The 24,265-nt window shown below is 41.3% G+C and overlaps 1 protein-coding gene and 1 long non-coding RNA gene across 9 annotated transcripts in view; one reads left to right on the forward strand and one right to left on the reverse strand.

Annotated features, from left to right (window-relative positions):
• Positions 1 to 2,319: 2,319 nt before the first annotated feature.
• LOC145539029 (uncharacterized) lies at positions 2,320 to 5,385 on the reverse strand. Its single transcript, XR_014077521.1, has 2 exons — positions 5,298 to 5,385; positions 2,320 to 3,439 (listed from the first exon to the last, which is right to left on the reverse strand). It is a non-coding gene; the product is annotated as an uncharacterized LOC145539029 (long non-coding RNA).
• Positions 4,620 to 24,265, forward strand: part of CD47 (CD47 molecule) — a 63,664-nt gene continuing 44,018 nt past the window's right edge. For 4 of the 8 annotated variants that reach the window (XM_081572288.1, XM_081572291.1, XM_081572292.1 and 1 more), the window contains exons 1-2: positions 4,620 to 4,657; positions 19,627 to 19,974. In XM_081572288.1, coding sequence (XP_081428414.1) covers positions 4,648 to 4,657; positions 19,627 to 19,974 — 358 coding nt within the window. In that variant the 5' untranslated portion in view covers positions 4,620 to 4,647. Of the gene's footprint in view, positions 4,658 to 5,470; positions 5,642 to 19,626; positions 19,975 to 24,265 lie in introns of those variants that run through there. The other 4 variants (XM_081572286.1, XM_081572287.1, XM_081572289.1 and 1 more) reach the window with 1 other exon arrangement.

The following is a 24,265-nucleotide window of genomic DNA, read 5'->3' on the forward strand; positions in this document are numbered from 1 at the left end:
TGGGGGAGGACATATGAGGCAGAGGAAACAGCATGACTGAAACACAGAAGCCTGAAAACAGAAGAGTCCCAGCAAGGAAAAGTCCATTGTTATGAGTGTAAAGTGCTTGACCGGGGCATGAAATTTAGCTAGGATCACATTGGCCAAAAGTGTTAAAAATACAAGAATCTTCATTACAAATAGCTCCCCCTCTCAAATTATATTCAGAAACACTATGAGAGACAGTACTCATCATGTACTGCAACTAACTTGATGACTGATAAGCCCCCAAATGGAACTTAGTGGTGATAAAAGCCTCTGATGTACCAGACAAGCATCAGGGTTAGCTCATTAGTGCAGTTCATGGAGCATCCCCTTATGATGGGTACTTTGCCAGACAATGATGGAAAATAGAGTTCCTGGCCTTGAGAGGTTATTGATTATTTGTTCATTCATCATTTTAATGACCAATTTTTGATTACCTCTTGTGTGCCAGGCAGTGGGGTTAGCAGAGAACAAGACTCATGTGGCATTTCCCCTCATTGGGCTTAGGAAGGAGTTACTATTGAACAGGAAGAAAGCAACACAAACGGGTATTTTTAATATAACAAAGTAACTGATATGTACCAAACAACAGAAAATACAGAGAAGGGGCACTGAACTTACAGTGGGGGAATCCTTGGCTTTGGTCTACGGTGGGATCATTTGATGTAGGTTCACTTACATAAAAAGGTGTATCCAGCCCTCCACAAAGTATAGGCCTTGTACAGTTAGGCAGGTACAGTTCTGAGTTAACTCTCCAGAGTATCAAGGATCATGCATGGCACACCAACATGGGAACAAAAAAAGTTCTAGTTGAATGAAAAATTGTAGAAGGATACACCTGTATCAATACAAATTTTTAGATAATATCCTAACAATATGGGCCATGTGGTAGGATGTAGGTATAGTTTGGGGAGGAAGATAAAAGTAGATGTACTGTTAAGATAGAAAATGAAAGAAAGGGGAGCTGACCATGAATTGAGAAGGGAAGCTTGTGAACATTTTCACTGGCCTTGGAGTCAGACTAACCACCATCCCTTCCCTGAGCAAACTTCACCTTCCTTATCTGTAAGGGTAATGATGATGGGAAAGGGTAGCAATTGTTTGAGCTTGTGAGTTTATTTATCTACAAAGGGGAAACTATAACATCTTTGATGTTACAGAGTGAAAAGAAAAAGTAGGAAAAAGAGGGCAAGTGAGTTAGACACAAAGGACCATAGGCAACATGCTCATCATCCCTCTTTCCCTTTGCTTCTTCGTCACTGAAATGAAGATCATAAAACCCATTCCAAGGTTGTTGTGAAGATTTAGGTAATATTCCTAATGTGTATTACCTCTGTTGAAAACATTCTATGCATTATTCTCTTGCTTTCTATCCAAGAAAACTCCTTATATAAAGATAAGATGAGCTCAAAATCCCCCCTGGCCCCAAATGCTTGCAAATGTTAAAAGGGAAACACAAATATGAGGTGCTTAGATACTTGAGAAAGGAGCCCAAGGCTATCTCAAAGAGAAAATCATCAAACCTAGGTAGGTTGCTTTGGATCATCTCTCCTGGAACAGGCCTCCTCATGCCCCACCATCAAAACATATCCTGGTTAGATTCCCAAAGCAGAGGTGGTCATCCAGGTGGCCTCTCATTCACCTGACTTAAGCTATTCCATTTTCTTCACAAACTACCTTAAGCACATGACCTCAGCACTTCCCACAATAAAACAGAACATCACTGATCTCCACCTCTGAAGGTTAGGGACAGTCCTCCCCAGTCATTCTTCAGCTTTAGGGGGGTTGGTGGATCTCAGGGACAGCTGACAGCCTTATTTAGCCAACCAGCTGCTCTGTGATACACAATGTCCCAAATGCTCAAAGTCTGATGGATGATTCTTTTGTATCCACAGAAGCAGCAGTTGGAGGAGAATCCATCAGTCCCTTTGGTAGCCTCAGGGTGTCAAAGCTGTCATTCAAATCATTACCATCATAATTATTAACCATTGTTTTAGTAAGATATCTGCCAGGCAATTGTTTTTTCTTTCTTCCATTCTTTTTTTAATCATTAAAAAACCATCAAATTTCACTGGAGCAACACTTGCCTCAAGTCACATCAACACGTTTATTAAAACCTCTTCTGTTTGCCTAGTTCAACAGCAGTCTTGGAGAAGGGAATACTTAATATACCCTCTCTGGTTGTAAAAAATGGATAATGCTGTGGGGAAGAGATTTACACACAAAGAAAAACAATCAAAGGGAAAGTTAGGCAGTATATATAATACATTGTTACAGAAGGTCAGAGAGTGGTAATTTTATTTCCTGGATTTTATTACTATGGGGATGCAATGAAGGAGACACCATGGGTAGAGGATTTGGAGGACTGGAATATTGCGGTGGGAAGTTTCTTTGTTTTCCATCAGGTGAGTGAAAAACAACCAAGGGAGCAGCAGATATTGAGAAATGGAATACTTCCTGCCATGTTGGTACACGAGGATGTCACAGTCATCAGGGATTGTACCCATCCAGTGTGAGCAGGTGAGCCCTAAGGGAACTTAGGTAGAAGAATACCTGCTATCTAGCAGCCAGCAGACTATAGCCACACTCTACTATAGGCTCTGAGGAAAGGAAGCTCAGGAGTGAAAACACAGGATGCTGGCCCCAGATGGCTGTTCAGTTCGGTTGAATCGTTCAGTCGTGTCCGACTCTTTGTGACGCCATGAACTGCAGCATGCCAGGCCACCCTGTCCATCACCAACTCCTGGAGTCCACCCAAACCCATGTCCATCAAGTCAATGATGCCATCCAACCATCTCATCCTCTCTCGTCCCCTTCTCTTCCTGCCCTCAATCTTTCCTAGCATCAGGGTCTTTTCAAATGAGTCAGCTCTTTGCATCAGGTGGCCAAAGTATTGGAGTTTCAGCTTCAACATCAGTCCTTCCAATGAACACCCAGGACTGATTTCCTTTAGGATGGACTGGTTGGATCACCTTGCAGTCCCAGGGACTCTCAAAAGTCTTCTCCAACACCACAGTTCAAAAGCATCAATTCTTCGGCACTCAGCTTTCTTCACCGTCCAACTCTCACATCCATACATGACCACTGGAAAAACCATAGCCTTGACTAGATGGACCTTTGTTGACAAAGTAATATCTCTGCTTTTTAATATGCTGTCTAGGTTGGTCATAACTTTCCTTCCAGGGAGTAAGCCTCTTTTAATTTCATGGCTGCAATCACCACCTGCGGTGATTTTGGAGCCCAGAAAAATAAAGTCAGCTACTGTTTCCACTGTTTGCCCATCTATCTGTCATGAAGTGATGGGACCGGATGCCATGATTTTAGTTTTCTGAATGTTGAGCTTTAAGCCAACTTTTTCACTCTCCTCTTTCACTTTCATCAAGAGGCTCTTTAGTTCTTCACTTTCCAGAGGTGCCTATAAAAGGAATGATTTCAGTGAGCCCAGACTCTTGCATCTTCCCATACACAGTTGTTACGGTTTAGTCACTAAGTTGTGTTTGACCCTTTGCTACCCAACCCCACGGACTGCAGCCCAGCAGGTTCTTCTGTCCATGGAATTTCCCAGGCAAGAATACTGGGAACCGGTTGCCATTTCCTTCTCCAGGGGATCTTCCCCACCCACTGATCAAACCCACAGATTGCACCCCAGTCTCCTGCATTGGCAGGAAGATTCTTTACCTCTGAACCACCAGGGAAGCCCCTTCGATACATAGAAAAGTACTAAATTCCTTAACTTGGGATATCTGGTTTTCTTTAATTAACAATAACCTTCTCATGTTCAGACTACCTGCCCTTTGTTGCAAAGCTTCTATGTAACCTGGCTCCTCCTCTCTCGCCTCCTTGGAGCAGTTCTCTCAGGGTTACTTGAGATGTTCCCTCCCTGGCTTACTTTCTAAAAATTTCTGCTGAATAAAACGTAAGGCTGAACATTTAGATTGCATGTACTTTTTAAGTTGACAATATGCACGCCAATATAGTAGTCACCAAGCATGACTTTTCAGCAAGCATTTTCATCATTTAGGGTAAATGTTAAAGGGAGTTCTAAAAGGGAATTTGCTTCAGTATAAATGATGTGGTCTGTGTGATTCAGAGAGCTAATCAAAGACTTTGTCCACACTGTGGCTTGGAGACACACTTTGAACCCATTTTTTAGGCAAGCTAAACTCAAACAGCATAGAAGAGGGACCACTGCGAGGTAACTAACCAGGCCCAGTGACTTTGCAGGAAAGGGCATCGTGGATACTTCTCTGCTAACCGTTGCGACCACCCCTGATGGCTGCTAGGGTTTCAGCATCAGGACTTAGAGACTGAACAACAACAAAGTGTTCACAACCACTTATGGAACTTGAGTAATCCCCTTCAAAGGTTGAAAACACTACAGAACTATGCGAGAAAAAGAACGGAGGATCTGAGAGCGGCCGGGAAAACCAAAGCAGACGGGACCTGGTGAACCCCGGAGGGCCCGGCAGCCCACGAGCAGCGACTGGAAGTTCCCAGTGGACACGCGACCGCCTGCGACCTGCCCTAGGCGTGGTCCCTCCGGGCTCGCTCCCGGCGGGGGAAGGGTTGAGATGCCCCCACGCGGTGTGCTCTCCCACTGCAGGCGGCGGAGCTTTGGGGGAAATGGAGAGAGGTGAGAAGTGTGGAGCCTCAGAGGTCCCATCGCGCGGGAGGACGTTGGATGAAAGGAGAGGAGAGCGATCGTGGGCTCCAGAGGGGCACGCAGGTCTTCGGAGCAGGGGCTCCGAGGTAGCGCTTCGGAGCAGCGCCTGGGGAGGGGGTTCCTGAAGCGTGAGGCTGGGCGTGAACGCAGGAGAGGACCAGTGGAGATAAGATAGGGGGTGCCCAGGGAGTTAAAAAGGGAACAGCAGACAGGGACGGGTGCAGTGAGGTCCCCGGTGAGCGGGAGAACACACACTCAGCCTTCAGCGTTGGGGGGGGGGGCGGTGTGTGGACATTGACGTGAGAGGAGGGGGCCGGGGGCCGCGGGGCGTGACCGGGAAGCCCCGAGCACGCCACAGCCACGCAGCAGGCGGGAGCAGAAACTAGAAGCTGCGAGTCTGGTGGCTGCTGCTGCTAAGTCGCTTCAGTCGTGTCCGGCTCTGTGCGACCCCAGAGACGGCAGCCCACCAGGCTCTCCCATCCCTGAGATTCTCCAGGCAAGGACACTGGAGTGGGTTGCCATTTCCTTCTCCAATGCAGGAAAGTGAAAAGTGAAAGTGAAGTCGCTCAGTCGTGTCCAACCCTTAGTAACCCCATGGACTGCAGCCTACCAGGCTCCTCCCTCCATGGGATTTTCCAGGCAAGAGTACTGGAGTGGGGTGCCATTGCCTTCTCCGCGAGTCTGGAGGGCGCGGCGTCAACAGCCACCGAGGCGGGGCGGAGGCGAGGCCGAATGAGCGTGCGCGGCCCGCGCGGGCGTGCGGCGGCGGGAGCGCGCGTGCGCGCGGCCGGGAAGCCTGGGCAACGGGTCCTGCCTGTGACAGGAGGTGGCGGCGGGTCCTCTCTGTGTCTGCTGCGGCACCTGCTCTAGACGCCTGCGGCGGCTGCGGCGACCCAGCGGCGGGCGCGGAGATGTGGCCCCTGGTAGTGGTGCTGCTGGTCTCGGTGCGCTGCGGTGAGTGGTCACTAGCTCTTGGTTCTTCCGCTTGTGTCTCGGCGCCCCAGCGGCGCCCCCGCGGGTGTGTGGGCTGCGCCCCGGCTGGCCCCGCGGCTCCCTGGAGAGGGTGGCCGGGGCCCGGGACGGCTGGGCCCTTACATGCCCCGGGTGCGGACGCGGGAGGGCCCGGCGGGTAATCGGCACCCTCTTCCTTTCTTCCTTTCCCTCCTCTTCCTCTTTCCCCTGGGTGAGAGCGGGGCACATCTTCTCCTGTTTACTACCACCGAGGAAGACTCCAGCCGTGGACCTCGCGCGAAAATTAGCTGTGGAGAGAAGGGGCGCGATCGGAGGCGAGGGGTTGGCAGCTGTTTAGGGTACCCTTCTTTCGTACCCCTGTCCTTCCCCGTGCTTTAAACGTTTTGGGGGTTGAAGGAAGGAGAGTAGGAGGGCCCGAGCCTCTTGTGATGCAAGTACGCATTTTGGCAAAGTCTGCTAGAAGGGGTTTCCTCCGTTTGCCCTCCCACAAGAGCATAGGAGTTAAGGGGACGTAAAGGACACAATTAAGTTTCATTTCCAGCCCAGTGTTTAGTCAGAAGATTCTCTGGCTGCTTTTTTTTTTTTTAACCCTAGAAATATAGCTTACTGGATGAAAACTCAACCCCCACGCCCCACCACCATCAGCCACTTCAATACAGTCTAAATTGCGCGTTCAAGTTTTCCTACTTTATTTAGGGGAACCGTTTTAAAAGTAATGCAGATTTCGCTTCAAGTATGAAGATAGTAACCTCTAGTCAAAACACATTTGCGGTAGAGTGGGATTTGGTGTCTTTCAAAGCCAAAGGCGTTTTGGCCCCCGAAGCTTTTGGAATCCATTTCGCTTTTTTAGAACGTGTGCTTCGCCTGTAAAAACTGAGGAAGGAATAGGAATTTTCGTGGCTCTGTAGTGCCTGTCACACTTCACATCTATACATTCTGTTGTGAACTTTCCGTAAAATTCAGAATTGAGTTAGAGTAGTAGTACCAAGCAGTTGTTACATTTAATTCTGGAATGCTAAATTAATTAGATTTTAAATGGGTTATTAGCCTCCCTCTACCATTCCTGAAGGCTTGTGACTTCAAACTGTTTACAAAATGCCCTTATGTCCCAACTTAGCTCCTTCCCGCTCTGTGAAACCTCCTGGGATGTTGGAGCTCTTAATAATCAATCTCTATTATCTAAAGGGTTGATATTAGGTAAGGTAGTGTTTTCTGTTATCATCCTTAACGTCTTGTTGCCTGTTATTATCATTATAGCTCAGATAATACTGCTTTCAGAAACCTGTTGTATGATCGGAAAGTCTTATACTGAACCCAGTTATGAATTTGTAATAAAATATTACTAATTCAGTCCGGTGGTCTCAAAGCTAGTTTGAAGCATAAAAAATGTGAATCATGCACTGTTTTAAAAACAAGGGTCCTATTTTCAAGTAGATTAGAAAGAACTGCTAGAATGGTATTTTTGAGGATAGAAATGGTTAGGCCTCCTTTAGTAATAGGTATGATCACATATGATTAGCATTCATTTACATACAGTATTAATGTGCTCAAGTCCCTACTGAGTCTTAGAATTCAGAATTTATGGTTCTTTTATTGGACTTCGTTAATAATGACCTAAAAAAAAACAAACGGAGGCATTATACATTTGAGTTGTTAAGTGTTGAATATAAAACAGGAGGGTAGTGTTTGTCATAAGCTATAATGTATTTTTGTGCATGTGTGTTTAATATGTAGTTTTAAAAGAACATGTAGGAAGAAATGTTACGTTTCAGAACACAAGTAGTTATAAACCCAAGTATTTGGAATGCTGAATTTAGATTCTCGAATGAGTAAGGAAGTCATGGATTTGTACGTTTATTTGTACTCAGGTTTGATTTTGCTTTCGGTTTCATTTATAAATGACTGGTAGTCAAAGGCTGTTTCCTGGTAGCTGCTACAGATTCAGTTGATCTTTATAGTAAAGGAAGTTATCTAAAATGCCCATTCCTTTTAATTACAGGCAAAAAACAGTTTTCTGTATAGGTTTACAAGATGCACAATGAATTATTACTATTCCCCTTTCCTCCTCCCTCCCCCATATGTCCAATTATACCTTGTTTGAAAGCACATCATCAGTTTCAGTGATATTCACTAACTGGTAAATAAAAGGTTACTCAGATAATGATACTGATAGGAACCGTATTTTCAGTGGTTGAATGATTTTTCTTTGTTTAAAGTGAGTTTTTAAAATCACTGGTACACATGATTTTAAAACATTTTTATTGTCTAAGTCTAAGTAGTAACTTGGCTGGCTTAAACAAAAATGTTTTCTTTTCTCCTAACAGATACATTACTTTGAACCACAATTTGCCATTTTAAGGAAGTAAATGCCTCTTTAAATATACTTATTTCCGGGGTTGCCCAGCAGTCTAGAGGCAGGGTGCTAAAGCATTGCACTAAATGCCTACTATTAGGACACTTGCTCATGCTGTCATCTGTATTTTGCAGATGTTTTATGTTTGCCACTGAGTTGTTAATGAACATTTGAAAGGCCAGGTTCTAAAGATGAGAAATAGGTGGTTTCCCCAAAACTGATAAACATTCTAAATCCAAAATGCATTATTAAAACTAAGTTTGCATTCCTTAATATTAAATCAACTCTAGCTAGTATAGGCATCATTTTTTTTTAATACATTCATCTTCTTTTAGAGACATAGTTTTCATGTAACCATTTTACCCCTCTTTTAGGTTATTTTGCTGTCATACCTTTTTATATAAGATAAAAATTTCTATATTTTTGTATCTTGTGGCTCAGCCTAATATAATGCACTGTTGGGTTGTGATAAAGCAAATTTCACTCTGTGTACTAGTGCTGATATTTCTTCTACGATAAAAGAACAAGAATGATAGTGTAGGATCAGTTTTGCTAAACACATTGTAGTACTAAAGTGAAAAAATGTATAGAGCACTCAGGAAATTTGATTGTGGTATACCTAGACTAAGACAGTAGAATCTGGATTTTCATTCTCTGTGGTTACATGGAGTTGAAACAGGAATTAGAAGCTACACCCTGCTCTGAATATTTGATTCCCTCTCCACGGTGTGTGTGTGCTCAGTTGCTCATTTGTGTCCTACTCTTTGCGACCCTACAGACTGTAGTCTACCAGGCTCCTCCATCCATGGGATTTTTCAGGTGAGAATACTGGAGTGGATTGCCATTTCCTCCTCCAGGGTATCTTCCCGACCCAGGGATATCTCCTGTGTCTCCTGCATTGCAGGCCAATTATTTAACACTGAGCTATCAGAATCTGGTCAATCCCAGGGTTTGAGATTTAAATTAGGATTTAAATTAAGTGCATATTTGAACTTAATGGCTCAAATGGTAAAAAAATCTACCTGCAATGTGGGAGATCTGGGTTCAATCCCTGGGTTGGGAAGATCCCGTGGAGAAGGGAATGGCAATCCACTCCAGTATTCTTGCCTGGAGAATTACATGGACAGAGGAGCCTGGTGGGCTACAGTCCATGTGGTTGCAAAGAGGCAAACACGACTGAGCGACTAACACACACACACACATACACAAGTTAAACAGCAAGCCAAGGGATTGGGTAAGTGCAGGGTCTGTCAACATTGCTTATTCTGTTTCAAGTAAGTATGAACCCATGTTATGCTTTAAGCATTTTGCAAGGCCTTCTTGGGCATACAGACAAATTTCAGACTGTATGCCCCTTAATAACTTAAAGTGTAGTTTATAAAGAGAAGGGATTTTTTTGTTTTTATACCTCAATAGTATTTAATATATTTTAAGTGCTTGAAAAGTCTGTAATTGTGGATGTTACTGCCTTTAAGCTGCCCTGGGCCTTATAACTCTAGATTGACTACTTCTGTCCTTATAGGGACCATTTAAAACACCAGTGGGAGATCAGTTTGAGTCAGAACTAAACCCCTGTGGACACCTGCCTTTTTACCCGACTTAATTTGGTCTCTGTTGAGGAGAGATCTGACTAAATCCTCGCTTTGACCCTAATTTTAACGTGATTCAGTTTGAGTCTCCAGTTCTTCATACCAGAACCCAAGCCTGATGGCAGAAATTAGATGGATTCATTTCTAGCAGGTGTCTTGACTCATGAGCTTTGCTTCATTTACCTTAGGGACTATTGGGGCTTCTTGCCGCAGTCCTGATCATCCATCCCGAACAAATAATTAACTTCCTACTCTGCTGCAGAAAATAGTGACGTGTGGTGTGGACTCTTTCAACTTCCCACCCACCATTACTAAACTTGTCTATAATATCTTAGGCAACATTCATCTCATTCTTCTCCTTCACCCAGTGTCAGAAGTGTTCCTATTCACCTTTCCAAGGAAAGACCCCCCTGTCTACAGATCTTTCACTTCCACCATCTTGGAGACCTGCCTGATCACTTTAATCCTTCAGTCTTGTACCTTAGATCTTTCCCTCTTCATGAATTCTTTCATCTTAGTTTGCAGACATGCTCAAGTTTGACTCCATATTAAAAACAAACAAGAAGAGCAGTTCCACGCTCTTTCCGTTATTGCCTTCTTCCTCTGCTCTCTTGCGTGTGTTACTCAGTCGTGTCCGACTCTGCAACCCCATGGACTGTAGCCCACCAGGCTCCTCTGTCCATGGGATTCTCCAGGCAAGAATACTGGAGTGGGTTGCCATTCCCTTCTTCAGGAGATCTTCCCGATCCAGGGATCAAACCTGGGTCTCCTGCATTGCAGGCAGATTTTTTACCATCTGAACCAGCAGGGAAGCCCACAAAAGTGAAAGTGAAAGTCGTTCAGTCGTGTCCGACTCTTTGCAACCCCATGGACCAAACAGTCCATGGAATTCTCCAGGCCAGGATACTGGAGTGGGTAGCCTTTCCCTTCTCCAGGGGATCTTCCCAATCCAGGTCTCCCGCATTGCAGGTGGATTCTTTACCAGCTGAGCCACGAAGGAAGCCTGCTTTCTTATACTGCCAGATTTATTCATAGAGAATCACTGCCTCTTCTTTCTCCCCTCCCCTTCACTTCCCAAATGCAGTCTGACTCCAGTTCCTCATCTGCTGACATTGCTGCAGATAAAGAAGCCAAGGATGAAATTTTAAATCTAGAGGCTTTTTTTTTTTTTAAACTCATCCTGCTTAACGTCTATTTTGTCCATAGTTAAGACCCTTCCATTGTGTCTGCTGTGGTGTTCTTTGCTGCCTCACCTACTTTACCTCTTTTTCTCACATCCTTAGTTTGTTCTCCTCTTTAACTATTTGCTCCATAAATATTGATATTCCCCAGCATTTTATTCTCTGGTACCTGCTCTGTTTGCAAGGACTCTCTGAGTGATCTTGTTTATGCTCACAGTTTCAGTTGCCAGCTGTATTCTTGGTAATTCCCAAGTCTTTGTAGCTCAGACCTTTCTTTTTAAATCCACACTGACATATCCTGGGATCTACTGGACATCTCCATTTCAGTGTACCACTGGTACTTTTAATACTCAGCCTATTAAATATTGAAAGAATATTTACTGCTGAATCTCTTAAGTATCTTTACTCTATAGTTAATCCACAATCAAACTAGTTATACATACTATTTTAGTTAATAACTGTAATTCTTCTCACTTCTTCTCCTTTACTTCTCACATCTGACTTACGTCCATTTGCTTTTTTCCTTCTTTCACTATTATTTTTGGCCTTTTCTTCACTTGTCATTTTCCTGGATTATTGCAGCCATCTCTTAATGAATCTCCTTTCCCAAAGCTCTTCCTGTCCTCAATTCACCCTTCATACTGCTGTATTGTTATTATTTTTTAATGTAATTAAGTCTGAGTAGTTTGCCATTACTTAGGTTATCAGCTCCAGACTTCCCACAATGACATTCAAGGAAGCCTTTACAATAAGTCTTAATCATCTTTTCCAGCCCCTTCTCCTGGAGTTCACTTGAATAATCATTGGCCTTCGGGTATTCTTTCTTTATTCCTCTGTACTTGTTATGGCCTAAAAAGTCCTTCCTTTTCTAGGACATTACGACTCATCTAGTTTAAACACCACCCAGTAGGAGGAGCATTCTTAGAGATGTCAAGTAATTTTAAAGCAACTGTTCCAGCCAATCTGCATCCGACTTGGTTTAGATTTTTCATTAAAATATGTAGCCTCATGATACCATAATCAGGGCTATAGAAGTAAGAAACAGTGGAGGAGTCTCTTGAAATATGGAAGAAGAGTGAATCTTCCCTGATGTGATATTTAGATTTTCTTTTCATGGGATTCACACTTTAAATTTTTACATTCAGAAGGAATGTACTGAGCCCTACTGGCTGGACCCTGAATTAGATCCATAGGATATCAAATGAATACATTGTCCTTGTGTTTCTACCTTTTTATCCTAATGGAGAAATCAGTAGAGTAAAACAGTAGTTACAAGATTTGGTACTGAGCGACAGCGCTTGAATGGTGGGGGGCGGGGGGAGGGGGCGGAAATAGGAGCAGTGAGGAGGGATGAATAGAGTTGAGGGGACAGGATTGAACATCTTAGCTGTGCCTTCAGGAAGAGCCAAAGTTAGTGAATTGTAGCTGTCATTTATTGAACATTTGTTGTGTAAGTGAAAGGCACTGCAGTAGGAACTCCATGTTCATTATCTCGTTAAATCTCAACAAAATCTCTATGAGGTGTAGATGATCACTGGTCACATTTTATAGGTGAGGAAACTGAGATACAGAAATTAAGTAACTTGCCTAAGGTTATACACCTAGGAAGTCCTAAGTCTTGAGCCAAGTGTGTGCTCTTATCTGTACCCCCAGTGAAAGGTATGGGCCTCCTTAGGCTGGATAACAGCTTGTGTGAGTGGGGGAAGGCCTGGAGATGAGAGTATATTTGCATATCCAGGGAATTGCTAGAAGGTCATTATGATTGAAGCTTACTTGGGAAATAAGAGAGTGTAGGAGGTGAGGACGGACAGGATCCTGAAGGACCTGGTTTGTATTCCGTGCTAATGTACTTGAATTTAGCCTGAAAGTGGGGGAAGGGGTGCTGTTAAAGTATATTAGGCAGAGGAGTGCACATTTGTGTTTGGAACAGTTATTTTGGGAACTGTGCAAAATGCATGACTGGGATGGGGAAACTTTGAGGCCGAAGGCCGGGAGCTAGTTAGAGGTTGCAGCAATAGTTGAGGCAGAAAGATGAATGTCTAGTTAATTCGTATAGCAGACATTGGATTTAGGAACAGTTACATAGGTTGAGCCTACCCAGAACTTGCCTGGCTGAGGAGAGGGCAGAATCTAGCATGATTCTTAGGTCTACGTCTGGTTGACTGGTAGATAATAAGAAGTACTTTAGGGAAGTGAGAATTTGGGATGAACTTAGGCAGAAGGTGGATAGATTTTTGTTCATGTTGACTCTGAAGTAACTGTAGTACATCCAAGTGGAAATGCATAGCACGTGGTTGGCTTCCCAAGCTCTGCAGCTAAGGAGAAAGGTGGAACCTAGTTAAATAAAATGTGTGGGTAGTTAAAACCTGGAGTAAGGGAGAATACTGGAGTGGGGAGGGGTAGGAGTCAGGGCTTGGTAGGAAGTCCTTAGCAACCTAATGTGTATTGCGAATCAAGGAATAGATTTCAGTAAAGCAAGCAAGCAAGCTGCGATGAGGTGGAGAAAGCACTAGGAGGAAATTCAGAGATACAGAAGCCAAGAGACAAGAAAGGGGCTCCCCACAGGCTCAAGAACTGTAGAGAAGTCAGGATGGAGAGTGAAGCATGTGCGTTGAGTTTTCACAGGGGATGATTGGCGACTTTGGCAAGAGCCGTTGTAGTGAAGAAGGCAAGGTGGAGGCCAGGTAGCAGGGATGTAGGAAGTAGGAGGTAAAGAAATGCATTTAGATTATCTTTCTAGATGCTAGGAAAGAGAGAGAGACAAGTACAAGGGATTTTTTTTTTTCCAGTTGGCTAATATTCAAGTATTTAAAAAAATTTTTTTTTAATTTATTGTAAATGAACTTGGGGGATGTCAGAGGATGATAAACAACTAGAGAAAGTCCTTGATATTGATAAGTGTGGAGACAGAAATGGAAACTAGCTCTCAAGTGAAGGAGTTCATTTCTGAAGAGGAAGAAGTGAGGGGAAGAGAGGTGTGGATAGTGGGGCAGCAGGAGAATGTCTAGGTGGAAGTATTGGAAGCTTCTGGTTTCTTATCTGGAGGACTCAATTTGAAGTAATAGGAAGGGAGGGCTCCTTTGGAGAGTATTGGATAAGCTGTTACAAAAGGAGAGTATTTTCAGAGTTGTTCTAAAGGAGAGAAATTTTCCATGGAACATGTGAAGAGGTAAAAGAATGAAGGCCTAAATAAATGGGCAGAGTCTATGATAGTCTTCTGCGTTTCCAGTAGTAGCAACAAACATTTTCCTAGAAGTCTAAAGACTGATTACTCTCTTGCCCATCCATAGCACTTTGTTCATATAGGAAAGAAAGCACTTGCGACCTTGGGTTATAAAAAGTATATATTACCTTTATTTCATTATTCATTATATATTGACTCCTTTTTATTTCTTCTAGGTCCTTGATAAACATTTCTTGCATCTTCTCAATCTTTGTCTCCAGGCTATTTATCTGTAACTCCATTTTGTTTTCAAGATTTTGGATCATTTTTATTATCATTATTCTAAATTCTTTTTCAGATAGATACCCTATCTCGTCCTCTTTTGTTTGGTTTGGTGGGCATTTCTCATTTTCCTTTACTTGCTGAGTATTTCTCTGCCTTTTCATCTTGTTTAGATTGCTGTGTTAGGCGTGGCCCTTCTGTATTCTGGTAGTTTGAAGTTCCTCTTTATTGTGGAGGTTCCTCACTGTGGGTGGGGTTAGACGGGTGGCTTGTCAAGGTTTCCTGGTTGGGGGAGCTTGTGTCGGCGTTCTGGTGGGTGGAGCTGGATTTCTTCTCTCTAGAGTGCAATGGAGTGTCCAGTATTGAGTTTTGAGATGTCTGTGGATTTGGTACGCCTCTGGGCAGCCTGTATATTGATGCTCAGGGCTATGTTCCTGCGTTGCTGGAGAATTTGCGTGGTATGTCTTGCTCTGGAACTTACTGGCTCTTGGGTGGAGCTTGGTTTCAGTGTATATGTGGAGGCTTTTGGATGATCTCTTATTAATTAATGTTTCTCCTGGCTTTCAGTCTTATTCTTGCAGTAGCCTCAAGACTTCTCCATCCATACAGCATTGATAATAAAACTTTTAGGTTAATGGTGAAAAGATTCTCCACAGTGAGGGATACCCAGAGAGGTTCACTGAGTTTCATGGAGAGGTTAAGGGAGGGGGGGGTTGAGGTGACCAGGAGGAGAAGAGGGGGACTCAAACGTGGAGAGAGCAGTCTAGCCAGTAAGCACTTCCCTCTGTGCTCTCCACAGTCTGGAACCCTCAGAGAGGTTCACGGAGATACATAGAGAGGGGGGAGGAAGATAATAGAGGTGAGCATGACCCTCTGGAGGGAACCAACAGTAGAATAACGGAGGCAGAAGATAGCATAAGTGAGTTAGAAGACAGAATGGTGGAAATAAATGAAGCAGAGAGGAAAAAAGAAAAAAGAACAAAAGAAATGAGGAAAACCTCAGGGACCTCTGGGACAATATGAAACACCCCAACATTCGAATCATAAGAGTCCCAGAAGAAGAAGATAAAAGGAAAGGCCATTAAAAAATACTCGAGGAGATAATAGTTGAAAATTTCCCTAAAATGAGGAAGGAAATAGTCACAGAAGTCCAAGAAACCCAGAGAGTCCCAAACAGGATAAACCCAAGGCGAAACACCCCAAGACACATATTAATCAAATTAACAAAGATCAAACACAAAGAACAAATATTAAAAGCAGCAAGGGAAAAACAACAAATAACACACAAGGGGATCCCCATAAGGAAAGTAATGAAAGAGAAGAATCTACAACCCAGATTACTGTACCCAGCACGCATGAGACAAATGCTCAGGGCTGGGGCAATGGGATGACTCAGAGGGATGGGATGGGGAGGGAGGTGGGAGGGGGGTTCAGGATGGGGAACACATGTAAACCCATGGATGATTCATGTCAATGTATGGCAAAAACCACTACAGTATTGTAAAGTAATTAGCCCCCAACTAAAATAAATAAATTTATTTAAAAAAATAAAAAATAAAAATAAAAACAACAACAACAAAAAGTATGTATCAGTCTCCCAGGGCTTCCCTTGTGGCTCAGCTGGTAAAGAATATGGCTGCAATGCAGGAGACCTGGGTTTGATCCTTGGGTTGAGAAGATCCCCTGGAAAAGGGAATGGCTACCCTCTCCAGTATTCTGGCCTGGAGAATTCCATGGTCTGTATAGTCCATGGAGTCTGTATAGTCCAAGAGTGGGACACGACTGAGCGACTTTTACTTTCATTTTCATCAGTCCCCTAGGTGAGAATTCTAAGCTTTTTAAAGATGATTCCTACATTTTTTTCATTATTGTATCTGCACCTCCTGTTAAGTGTTTCAGCTCAGGTGAGATGGTTTGAGCTGGCAGTCTGTATTCACAGAAGTTGTAAGGTCCAATATTTTTGGCATTTAATATCAGTTAACTTTCCCATTTCGTTTGTTAATTTATCTGTAACTCCAGCATCACGGATGGTTATACTTATCAATTCCTATCTGATTAGACTGCTGTAGGCATTTCTTGATTATTCAGAATTTACTTATTCATGATAATTATCTATATGATCCTTTATTTGCTCTGTATATTTTAGATCCTTTCTTCACTTTGCTGTTTCATCAGAAGGCAGTAGGCAAAATTGAGAAAAACCAAATCAAATAATTTTACTGCTCAATAGCTGTTTAACAGATGTTTATAGAGGGTGAAGTTGTAGTTAACAGCTGATGAAGCAACATTTTTGAACTGTATTTATTAATTGTTAGTGCAAGGGTTATTCAAATTATAGTTGATCCAGGTCAATTTCACTTTGAATTTTATTGACAGCATTTATTCAACTTAAATTGCTTCAGCTCTAAAAATGGCTGTATTAATATTACAACAAATACTGCAGTGGAATTAGTGCTTTCTGTATTCTTTAGAAAATTCATTTTCTAAACACAAGTTATAAAGTCACTGAGTGCTTGCTGACCACTTTGTATTCACTTGGAGGCTTCTAAAAAAGTTTGCTGAGGTAACTTAGCTCTTCACTTGTATCTCTTTAATTAAAGGATAATTTTTAGGAGGTATAGTTTGAGTCAAACAAATATGAAATGCTCACGTGTCAAAGTTTTTATTTCACACATTAATTAACAAGCAAACCAACAAGATGGTACAACCATCTTGGTTTTAAAAGAGAATTGGAAGGGACTTCCCTGGCAGTCCAGTGGCTAAGACTCTGCACTCCCAGTGCAAGGGGCCCAGGTTTGATCTCTGGTCAGGGAACTAGATCCCATATGCTGCAACTGAGAATTTGCATGTCACAATTAAAGATCCTGCATGCTGAGGCTAAGGACCCAATGCAGCCAAATAAATGTTAATTTTAAAAAAGAGAGAGAATTGGAAGAATAGACACATGTACATATAGGCAGTCAGGAATGGTGAAATGAATCTGTGGATAGATGCAAAGTTGGTCAGTGTCCTCAGGGCAATAAAATCTTTTTTTTTTTTTGCCATGCTGTGTGGCATATAGGATCTTAGTTCTCCAACCAGGGATCAAACCCATGCCCTCTGCGGTAGAAGCACTGTCTTAACCACTGGACTGCCAGAGAAGTCCCTAAAATGCAATTTTTGAAAAAAATTCCTCTCTTCCAACAGGTCCAAATCAACTGCAGAACAAAGTTTGTTTATATCTCTATGGATATGAATCGTTTGCATTACCATCAGTTTTCTACATCTTACAAAACTGTAAAAACAGCCTAGTCTTGGCAAGAGGCCCAGGCTGCTATAGAGTTATTCCAAAAGGATCTGTCCAATAAGGCCCAGCACCCCATTGAAAGGACTCCCAGTAATCTTTTAGTCCATTTCAAAATCGTTGACCATAGTTTCTGACACTTTCCTTCCTTTCTAATTCCAGCATCAGAAACACTTTCTTCTGTCCTTGTACACTCTATAGTCTCCACCCAGTGCTTATTTCTCAGGGGAAATAATTCATAACTCCAGCGTTTTGAAGAATGCAGTTGGAAGTCCAGGTTTTGCCTGGAGCTTCCTGATATTTAGGTGGCTAGAAATGGAGAGAACTGGGGGAAGGTGAGCTGTGGATGACCACAGGGTTGATTTAGACTGCAATTCCCAGAAATGTAACAGTTTAGACCTGCCAGTCAGAGAAGGTCCAGAGCATTACATTAAGATGCTGGAGTGCCTAGTTTTTATAATATGACCTTACATATTTATAGCACAGTACAGAGCACTTACCAATATGTTCTCTCCATTGATGCCGACCAGAATTCTGTGAGGGGCTTCCCAGGTGGTGCTAGTGGTAAAGAACCTGCATGCTATTGCAGGAGACACAAGAGATGCAGGTTCTTCCCTGAGTCAGGAAGATCCCCTGGAGAAGGGTGTGGCAACCCGCTCCAGGATTCTTGCCTGGAGAATCCCGTGGATGTAGGAGTCTGGCAAGCTACAGTTCATAGGGTCACAGAGAGTCGGGCATGACTGAAGTGACTTAGCATGCACAAATCTGTGAAGCAGTCCAGTGTTCCTTTTTTGATCCTCTTACTTATAGAGAGTAAACCAAGGCATATAAAATTAAGCGAATTGCTTAAGGTTGCACCCTGAAAAGTGACAGAGACGGGATTTGTTCTCAGGCTTCTAAACATTGTTCAGTTCATATTCCATGCTGCAGCCCAGGATTCAATTCAGTGGGCATTTATTGAAGAGTAATTATGTTCCTAGAGTAATAACATCCTGTACCCCTGATACAGGAAAAATCTTAAAGATGAACAATTAAACCTAAGGTTTTATTTATATCTGTCAATCCTTTTTTTAGATGAAACACCAACTCACTGCTTACATGAAAGAAGTGATAAATGGCTGAAAAATATGGAGGACAACTACAGTTTGTCCACATTTTTGCACATTCCACGTGAAAGAGGACCCATTTCTCAATCTCTCTTTTATAAGGCAACAGCCAGTAGTTTATACTATTGAAAAGAGTTGATCGGATACATGCTACTTATTAGTAGTATATGCTCTTGGTTTCAGCTTGCATCTTAGCTTTGTTTTGGGTGGTTTATGGGACCACCCATAGAAGGTGGTGGTTTATGGGACCACCCATATAGAAGGAAGGGATGCCTGTAAGATATATTTGGAAGTTGTTCCCTAGTTTCAGTGAAATGTGGGAGTGGGAAAATGCCATTCAATTGTGTTATAATCCTTTACGATACTTGCATACCGAATGTCTGTTTCTCTCTGTATTTTGCAATGGGAAAATAGCTGTGGAGAATTTTTTTTTTTTTATCCTTAGCATTCTAAGGCTTACCATCCTAGTGGAAAGATGTGATGTGATTCATATGATTTACTTTTTATACAGTAGAGCCTGCTACCTTTTTTGGAAATGCAACCTGGGGATAGAAATAAACTTCCTATCGGTTTAGCAAGTTCTATTTGGAGAAAGTGTATAGAAATTGTGACTGAATCTATTATTTAGTTTTACTTTCAATTTAAAAATTTTCTGATAGTAAAGACAGTATTTTTCTTTAAATATCAGAAGACAGAAGCTTCAGAGTTTCCAAAGCCGGATACTACATCTGCATGTTCTAACACTGTTGCTGAGTTTATTCCCAGGATGCATGAGAATGTATATTTTGTGTTAGTGGGAATGAATAAAGAAGAGATACAGTGTTGTCTATCTGCTGTGCACATTAATATTAAAATAATTTGTTCTTTTCACTTTGCCCATCTTCTCTATATTTGCTTGCTTGCTTAAGTGAACAATAGAAGCATTTCTGTTTATCTTAAGAATTTGTAACATACCTAAGATCTCATAGTATTCTGTAATGAAATAAAACAATTTTATTTCTCTTTTTCAGGTTCAGCTCAACTAATATTTAATGTAATCAAATCTGTAGAATATACCCTTTGCAATCAAACCGTTGTCATCCCATGTTTTGTTAATAATGTGGAGACGAAGAACATTACTGAATTGTATGTCAGATGGAAATTTAAAGGAGAAAACATTTTCATCTTTGATGGAACTCAGCAGAAGTCCAAGCCCAGCAGTAACTTTCCTAGTGCAAAAATCACACCATCAGAATTACTGCATGGCATTGCCTCTTTGAAGATGGATAAGAGTGATGCCGTCTTAGGAAACTACACTTGTGAAGTAACGGAATTGAGCAGAGAAGGAGAAACCATCATAGAATTAAAATATCGTGTTGGTAAGACTTCTGTAATTCCCCGTTATTTCTTCTGCAGCTACATGATCCTGTTAAAGGAGGGTAAAATGGGACTAGGAACTTCTTTGAATCAAAAAGCGTACTATTAATAATAAATGTTGTTGGAGTGTTTAGCAGCATTAAGATCATGAGTTTTATCTTATTTGCTCTTCTGCTTTTCTCAATAAATTTCCTTTGTTGGTTGATAATTTGTGCATTGTGTGGTCCTCAAACTTTAGGTCTGAGAACTGTTACATTTGCAGGGAGCAGTCCAGGGGTCATCTCCTCTGCATTTCTGTTTGCTGCCATCAGAAGTACTTTCTTTCATGTGATTAATTTTCAAGCCTTTTTCCCAATTATTTCACCTTTTTTTTTAACCTTACACTTTGATCAAGGGTTGCCAAGTCCCAAACATGCTTCCTCTGGAAAGAACAGATTAGGAAGAGAATAAGAATATTAAAAATCATGTTATCATAGCTGATGCCTTGAGATTTCCTGTGGTTAGCCTTGCTTTGGTGTTGTTCTCCCCCCCACACACACCTTGGCCAAGATGTGGGAGAACTAGGGATTCAATTTAATATATTTAAATTCAGCTTTGATTATAGTAGAACGATCCTGCCCTTTCTGCGTTGGTGAGTTGCATAAAACAGTAAAGTTAGCTGAGTAAAAAGTTTCCGTTTCTTTCCTATTCTTTGCAATGCCAGCTAAGTTCTTCAGCCACACAGAGGTACATTTCAGCTTACTGTTTTGAAATCTCTATTTAGAATTGCTAGCTATATTACTGATCTGAGGATTAGACCATACTTTGAGAACCTGCTGTTTTCGTGGGCTCAGATCAGTTCCATTGCATCCACTATTTGCCTCTGTTCTTCTTGCATTTACCATTAATAAATGTCTGTTACCACACTGGGAATGAGGTGCTTGGGTTGATAGAATACTTTGACATTGCTTAGTATTAGGAAATCAACAGATCTGGGTTATATCTCCTATTCTGCAACTTAACTGTTCACCTTTATGCTATTGAGAAGTTGCTTTGCCAAGTCAAGTTACCTCATCTCTAATGTGGGGATGAAGATAGATTCCTGCCTTTATGTCTTATCCTACAGTCTGATGAGCACCAAATGAGGTCCCTTGTGTACAAGCCCTATGTGAACTGAAGTGCTTTACAGGTGTGAATTATGTTCTTGGGATGTTTGTTTTATGAAGGATGGTGTCAAGTTGTGAAGCTGGCCTGCGGTTGTGAGAGGGATTCTTGCACCATGAGGAGAGGCTGAGAGGTGGCTTGGAGTAGGCTAGCAGAATCTGGAAGGCTTTTCTGCTCAGAAATCTCTCTTACATTGTAACTTGTATTAATTTGTACTAATTTAGGCTGAAGAGCTTTTTTTGTTTGTTTATTTTAAAGTATACCTTTCAACGGGGTGTTGAATCTGGAATTGCATAATCTAATATCTAGCTGAAATTTTTTCTGAAGGAATGTACAGTTTCATTGGAATGAAAAAACAAGACATAGGGCTCAATTGTTTGGTAGTTGTGTAGGTCACTGAGAGGTAATCTCAAGATATGAGACTTGAAAGGCCAGAAGATAGAATGAAGATGAATGGGAAAGGAAGACCAGCATCTGGAGATGAAGAGAAAGTTTATAATTTTGTGTGTCTGTGATTGTTTTATTTTTCTTTATTTTCAAAGTACCCTACAAAAATAACAACTATGTTTACTTTGGGACCATTCAAATGAGGAAGTATTATTTCATTGTAGAGAATGTAGAAAATTCTACCAGAGGTCTCAGACATTTGGCTTTGCACTCATTTTTTATTTTTTGAAATAACTATAGATTCACAGGAAGTTCACAGAAATAAAAGATTCACAAAAATAAAACAGAACAGTGCTGGGTGCTGTGTACTCTTTGCTCAGTTACTCCTAATGGTTAAATCTTGTGTAACTATAAAAAAAAAAATCAAAACTGGGAAGTTGACAGTGGTACAATGTATGTATATTTCTTTGTCATTTTGTGATATGTATATTTGTGTAACTACTACTGCAATCAGGATGTAGAACTATTTCATTAGCACAAAGCTCTCCCTCATGCTAACCTGGGAAATACTAATTTGTTCCCCTTGTCTATAGTTTTGTCATTTTAGCACTGTTATGTAAATGGAATCATACAGTATGTAATCTCTTGAGACTGGCTTTTTTCAGTCAGCACAGTACCCTTGTGATCTAACCAAATTGTTGCCTGTATCAGTAGTTTGTTCTCTCTCTCTGTTTTTTTGGCTGAGTAATATTCCATGGTATGGGTATATCACAGCTTGTTTAACTGTTCACTTGTTTTAGGACATCTGGAGTGTTTCCAGTTTTTGGCTATTACAATTGGCGTTGCAGTAAATTAATCATGTAGAGGTTTTATAGGTGGACATAGTGTTCATCTCTCTGAATAAGTACAGATTATTTGGTTGTTTGCATGTGTATGCTTAGTTTTTAAGGGAACTGTCAAACTGTTTTCCAGAGTGGTTGGTCCATTTGACATTCCCATCAGCAGCATATGAGTGATCTTGTTTCTTTACATCCTTGCTAGCATCTGCTGTTGTCATATCATTGTTTTGCATCCATTTTTTACTGGGGTAAAAAAAAAAAGAACCCTTCTTCCAACAAAAAGTTAATTGGAGCAGGACTATTACGGTGCAATACAAATGTATTGTGATAATGGAACTTGCCCATCATATGGACGTTGGGGATTTAGGCAATAGAAACCAATTTTTTAGACATAGATGAGGAACTGAAATTGTGAGAATTCTACTTAGTAGAATGTGAATTAAAGGTGGCCATTCTTTGTGCCATTCTTTTAAGTACAGTATTTTAGAAATACTATTTGTCAAATATATATAAAATCTGTTATATATATATATATATTATATCCCTCTGGTGCTTATGTATAGTATGGTACCATAGAGCACAAGACTTGAATTTAGAAAGCTTTTTATATACTTTTTTATTTTCTAGTTTAAGAAAATTTGGATAAGAAAGTCAACCTGTCAGGTCCTCTGTTTTTACCTGCTAAATGGGGACCATTTCATCAAAGTCTTGCTCAAAATGTCTTGTTTATTTAACCAGAGATTTATTGAGCACCTACTATGTGCTGGGCAGTGTGCTGGGCACAGTGGATTCGGTGATAACTAAGGCGTAATCCCTGATTTCAGGGAAGTGATGGAACAGTACCACAGTAAAATATATATTTATAAGGGCACATACCAAGTAGTTTATGTTTATTGTGTCTTGAATTTAAGAACTCTGGGAGTTAGTTATCAGTCTTAACATTTAACACATGAAGTAAGAGAGATTTAGAGTACTTGTTCAAAATCAGTGTCATAGCCAGGATTTTAACCTAGTTTTGTCTTTCTTTAAAACCAGTATGTTTACTACCACTGTATATGGTTGCTATGAAAACATCTTGTAAACAACCAAATTACTAAATGTAAATAATAATAGTTATACAATGTGTTACTCATATTTGTATTTATAGTATAGTGATACAAAAACTTAGAAGCTTAAATTTTTTTTCTGAGTAAGCTCTTAGGGTTTTGTTTTTAAAAGGTCTGTTCAAGTTTAGAAAAGTTGCCATTTCCATTATTATCAACATGAAATATGTTATGTTCCTAATGTTGACATGAAGGCATTTTGAGGTCCTTGTGTTGGTTTTCTAGTGCATGTGCAAACAACCACAAATGTAGCAGCTTTAAACTGCACCCATTTATTAGCTCACCACTTTGTAGATCACAGTTGTGGTCATGGTATAACTAGGTTCTCCAATCAGTCTTATGAGGCTAATATCAAGATGTTTGCAGGCTGTGTTCTCATCAGAAGCTCAGGGTCTTGTTCCAAGCACACATGGTTGTGGCAAAATTAATTTCCTTATGGTTGTAGAACTGAGGTCCCAGTTTCTTTGCTGGATGCCGATGAGGGCTTCTCTTAGTTCCTAGAGGTTGCTCCATTCTTGCTCCAGAACCTCTTCCATATTTAAAGTCAGCAAAGAATAATCTTCTTCTGTTGATTCCTTTGCAGATATTGATTTTTTTTTTTTTTTGGCTTGAACAATCTCAGATCCTTTTAAGGTCTTATTAAGTCTGCTCCTCTCCCTCAAGAATAATCACTCTTTTTCAAAGTCAGCTGATTGGGGACCTTAATTTACAGTCAGCAAAATCCCTTTTACCATATGACACAACATAATCATGGGAATGAAATCCATCATCTTCACAGGCCCCTCCCTCCCTTAAGGGGAAGGAGTTAAAAAAAAGGCTTG

The sequence above is a fragment of the Giraffa tippelskirchi genome, chromosome 2 (genome assembly GCF_054371585.1).
Source record: "Giraffa tippelskirchi isolate mGirTip1 chromosome 2, T2T-mGirTip1v1.2.pri, whole genome shotgun sequence".
NCBI lineage: Eukaryota > Metazoa > Chordata > Mammalia > Artiodactyla > Giraffidae > Giraffa > Giraffa tippelskirchi.